Source organism: Helicoverpa armigera, chromosome 7, assembly GCF_030705265.1.
Source record: "Helicoverpa armigera isolate CAAS_96S chromosome 7, ASM3070526v1, whole genome shotgun sequence".
Taxonomy (NCBI): domain Eukaryota; kingdom Metazoa; phylum Arthropoda; class Insecta; order Lepidoptera; family Noctuidae; genus Helicoverpa; species Helicoverpa armigera.
Genome location: NC_087126.1, coordinates 3,796,599 through 3,801,992, shown reverse-complemented (window position 1 = coordinate 3,801,992; position 5,394 = coordinate 3,796,599). Strand labels below are relative to the sequence as shown.

At 34.5% G+C, this 5,394-nt stretch overlaps 1 protein-coding gene across 1 annotated transcript; it reads right to left on the bottom strand.

Annotated features, from left to right (window-relative positions):
* Positions 1-358: 358 nt before the first annotated feature.
* On the bottom strand, positions 359-2,738 carry LOC110370278 (protein takeout). The gene is made up of 5 exons (XM_021326022.3): positions 2,587-2,738; positions 2,025-2,244; positions 1,640-1,770; positions 1,093-1,248; positions 359-622 (listed from the first exon to the last, which is right to left on the bottom strand). The coding sequence occupies exons 1-5, from the start codon at positions 2,648-2,650 to the stop codon at positions 477-479; spliced, it is 717 nt and encodes a 238-aa protein (XP_021181697.3). The 5' UTR covers positions 2,651-2,738; the 3' UTR covers positions 359-476.
* Positions 2,739-5,394: the final 2,656 nt, after the last annotated feature.

Here is a 5,394-nt window from a genome sequence, read left to right as displayed (position 1 = left end):
TTAATACTTAAGAGGTATGTTTTAATTATCGTGAAATAATTTTGTAACGAGTTGGTGTGTTTTTATTTTGAAGCGGCAAATTAATTGTTGTGACTTATTGTGCATTAAGGTGACAATCTTATAAAGGTCGCCGGAAGACGCTGGATGCAGGTCGCCTATATTCAGCAGTGGACGTTCTATGGCTGAGATGATGATGATGATGATGATTGTGCATGAAAAGTATGGATTCTTTGGTGATAATATTGATAAACCCCAAAAAGTGTCATATATCCACATAATACTTTTCACTTAAACAACAATGTGCTTAGAAGTTGCCATGTAAAAGTGGTGTTCTTATCTTGAAAGAAAAACGAACGAATTGAATTTAGATTTTATTTAAAAAAAGAACATTGTGTCATTGGTCTTAGGTTTGAGCGTATATTCCTTTTATACTACGTTATCAATGCAAAAGCATGCTTAGTAAGTTACAAGTTATTTTACTCAAGTTCACTTCTGGGTACTTTATCAGCAAAGATTTTGATGGCACTGACGTATTCGTCAACGATGGCGTTCACGATGGGCTTGGCGACTGAACTCATGAGCTCCTTCCAGCTCTGGTCGAAGATCACCATGATTGGGTCAGCTGAAATAGAAAAATAATATTTTTATTAAGACGGCATGTTGGATTGTGGATCGTCACTGTAGACGGAATCTGATACGCTATGTGGTATACAGTGTTATGAAGGATTATTGGGTTTCTTAAAATTTAAGGTTACGAAATATTGCAAATTGTGCTATTGAACTTAATACTTTCACGCTGAAACAGTTCAACCGATTCAGACGAAAGTTAACCTATCCGTACATTGAAGACTTTAAAGTCAGACGATAATAATTGGTTTGGCTCATAAATAAATCAGTACGGGTTTGAATAAATAGGTAGTAAGCACTATAAAGGTTAGCTATTTAGCCGGTATCAGACCGAATATGAAGCAAAAATTGCCTAACATCGCCGACTGTTAAACCAAGACAGAGATACGTGCTTTTTATCAAGTAACCAGCTGAAATCACCAGATAGAATAGCTGAAATCTTAATACTTAAATAGGTTATCTTACCCTTTGACTTATCACCATTGAACAGGTTCTCGAACTTGAACGTTGCTTTTTCTATACAGTCGTAACTGTTTTCAACTTTTCCAACCTGCCAGTGTTCTACTCCATCTGCGCCGGTCACAGTCTTTATCTCCGCCTTGATGGAGATGAAGATTTTGTCTAAACAAAAAAACATGTGTTTAACGAATCATATGTGACAACAATATATGCAATCTTTTATTTTTTTCTACTTCAAAAAAGTATTCTCGATTCGGTTATGTCTATTTTATCTTAGTTATAAAAACTAATCATATAAGATTTTTGCCACTCATTTGGTGAAAATCCAGACAGGCTGCTAAGTACTTATTGTCAGGTAGAAAATTGACAAACATTCTTTCTCGATATATCGGTCCGGGAAATCGTATTCAGGCTCCCCTTGTACCTTTGTACGATAGATAAAGAATTTGATAGAATATAAAAATAAAAGACAGTAAATTCATAACTTCTAAAAATTGAATCAAAAGTGTGAAAAGCTTTTAAGGAAAATAGACTATGTAAATAAGGGTCTTACTTGTCTGCACTTCGAATGCACCATGTCCTTCGAAAGGCGCAAATATTAACTTGCCAGATCCAGTGTAGGTACCCTCCACCTTGATTGGGCATTCAGCTTCGAATAACAAGCTAGATTGATCCAAGTTGCGCCTGTGAAAAAGTTAGTGCATTATTTAGTAGTGATAAACCCATAAAAAAATACCACTAACTAATATTTTAAATGCCAAAGCTGAACTGATTGTAATGAAGTCTACCTTTAGTATGGAAGTAAGTTGTATTCTGATGCTACGCTCAATTTATAAAGGTAAAATATCCAGGAATAGCTAGAGACTGTAATATGTTTCGATAGTATGGAGATTTGTCAAGAGGTCACACATAATTAGGATAAGTAAAGAAATACTTACTCTACGTTAACCACTTTACATTTGCTGGTACCGATGACAGTCATGTCCTCAAATTCTATCTTCAATTCTCCCTCTTGTAACGTAGCCTTGCTCATTTTCAAGGGATCCAGGGGCGGGAGGCCGATTTCCTTCAAGCCAGCTGCTAGGAATGGTACTGCCTTCTGCGAAGACTTGACCAAGCAGGCCTTGTCGCTCCATTCGCATTTGTCAATGAAAGGAGCTGCGAAAAAAAAATAGGATTAATATGTATGGAATTTGTAAATCGTGGTGGCCAAGTGGTTAAGCCTGTCAAGTAAGGGGTTCTTTCTAGTCAGACAAGTACCAATGTAACTTTAAGCTGTATTATGTACTTCCTAAGTCGGTAAATCTTGGACACTAGTGACGGAGTAAAGGTGAAGGAAACATCTTGAGGAAACCTGACCTTTATATGATCTACGATATTCTCGTAAGGTGTGAAGTTAAAAATAATAAACAAAGTAAATAAACAAAAAAGTAAATCTATTTTTAGCAAAATTAAGCATTTTAAGAAAATTTAACGGAATTGATTATCATTGTATATTACCGATATTGCCGAAAGACGCAGCTACGAAGCACAAACACAACAACAAACACTGTGACTTGAACATTGTTAATTAATTATTAATAAATAACTATTTGACAAGCTCCTTCTACTGTTAGCAGTAAGGATGACACTGATGATGGATTTCAAGAAACCTCTCAATATATACTGCTCAGGTCGTCCGGATAATGTCCTATTATTTTTTGTTTTAAAATCGTCTCTATATTTACGTCGTTGATATTTTTTTGTTAAATCTAAAATGTTGAGATTTTCTTTTGTTTGCTTATCAAGCATTTGATTGCCTTCGGAACCTATTTAATGGCTGTTACCTAGTAATATATTCAAGGAAGTCATAATTGTATTAATAAATATGCTAATTTTAGGGAAAAAATATTTTATCACACTTAAATGACTAAATTAAAATTAATGGTTCTCATTACGAACTGTTAGGCAAAAAAGAATTTTTTTTTCAAGTAAATATATCTTCTTTATTTTAATAATGATTATGGGAAATAGGTAAGAAGAACGTAGTACATATTTATAGCAACAACAATGGTTACATTAATTAGATTATGACCGCGATATTTTTATAATATTTTTTGTTTTGACGAGTGAGCAAGTTAGTAGGCATAGGGTAGGTATGTAGGTATATAGGGTAGGTAGGTAATTGAACTCTCATAAATGCAGCATCATTAAAATATTGTTATTTTGCACCTGACACATGATTGGTTGTTATTATTTTTCAAAGACTACAGAACTGAGACTATTTATCTGATGTTACTAATGTTATAAAAATGAGTTTGTTTTTACTCTTTTGATTTTGAAAAATTATTTTAGTGTTACTTAGCCCTATTTATCGAGGAAGGCTTAACTTTTTATCCAAGTGACTGCTTACGGGCCACGGTACACGGGTAACAACCTTATCGCATCACTATTGAAGATATTTCAAAAGCCTTAGCTTTATCTCTTAAGATAAGAAAAAACAGAAAGTAAATGTTTAATATAATGCCGTTTTAGTATCCAAGCAGAAATTAAATGTCATTTGCATAGAACAACATTGGGATGACGCAAAGACATTTTTTGCACTGATTTATGTTCCTAAAATCTGAGATAAAGTTGTTGTGTTAGAGGTGCATATGCACCTGATTTCTACTCAACTTGACTTAGGATGAACGTTTAGTAAACAATATTTTCAAGACTTCTCATCTATTTCAGAAATGTATGCTGAGTCTCTTTGAGCAATTTGTCGACGATTTGTAATATCCTGGGAGGTTTTTAATTTTTTTCGATGCAGGTGTGGGAAGTAGTGAAACCGCTGGAATAGTGTAGGTGACTAAACTACGGAATCTCGAAGTTCAAAATGCCTATTGAATTCAGTACATTCATAAAGTACACGCGAACGATATACGTGACTTAGAATTTACGCAGACCAAAAAGATCCAATCTAAATAGTGCGAATAAAAAAATATAAATGCTGAACTTAATTAAAAACGGCCATGAGGTACGTAAAAATAAAAATCCTGAATTTTATTAATTAGAAAACTGGTGTGGATGTCTTTTTAAAACATTTCTTACTTTTTTGTGGACCATTTGTTTTTTTTTAATTCATTAATAGTACCTACATTCTGTTAAAAAAAGGCTAAATAACACAGACTTCTATTGACGTCAATTTATTATTATCTCTTATTAAATGGTCGGTATCCAATTGATAATTTGGGTAATCTGTGATTTGTTAGCGTTGAATCCTAATCTTAGCTGAATAACTTTTGTATATGCGAAAGGTTGTGTGTTTGTAACGTTTATACTCTAAAATGGCTTAATCTATTGAATTACATTTGCAGTTGTCTAAAAGAATTTAAGGCATTTTATCTTATAATTTTGTGAAGAAGTATATGGTGTTTATATATTGATCAGTACATTATCATGGACTGGTTCATACCTGAAGGAGATGGCGGGTAGCGGATAGATGATGCGAGCTGCTCAGAACATTCAGTCATTGGTGAACGCTTACGTTCAGCAGTGCATAGCAATAGGCTAATATTTAAATACAAGGTTAGCCCTATGAAGAAACAAGGAGCAACTCCAGGTATTCCTACAGATTCTTAGGTAAACAGTAATTGCATATTCCAGTTTGTCTAACAATGTAGTCCGGTATGTAGCAGACATTAAAACTTGTGGAATTCTATTTGTTCAGTTCACAGAGGCTCCGTTGGCTCGATGCCACACTTGAACTGGATTGCACCTGTTATTTACTTTATCTCAACAATTAATTACTTCACTAACATTCGTGACTTCTCAATTTACTACGCCAAAATTAGGCTCTTTGGAGTTTTAGCACTTTTTCGTTAGTCGTGTCAGCTCTTGATAAAATGATATGATAATAAGGCTCTGCAGTATAAAAAAAAGGGTTTGAATTTCTTTTGAGCATTTTAATTAGTGGGCTGAATATTTGAAATGAACTCAACCAAATTGAAAGGATGCATTTACATTATATTTAGGTTGAAAATTGCCAATGATAATTTGCATCTTCATAAGAATTACACACATAACTTTTAAATCAAAGCACGAAAAGAGTTCCCCAACCTCTTTTCCACCTAAACGATTTCTCTACTAAACTAGAGGTAATTCCCACACGCCGAGCATTTGCAGTCAAATCCCGAAATGTATCGGCCGGCTAGGCATAAAGTGTCTTGCATACATGTCGATTCCGGCCGTTACGGTCGTCAGTCGCCTCCATACCGCCGCACATAGGCTCGCTTCACGTCGTATTTTGAACATTTATGGCTTGAACAGCTCGTGTCCGAAGTACGG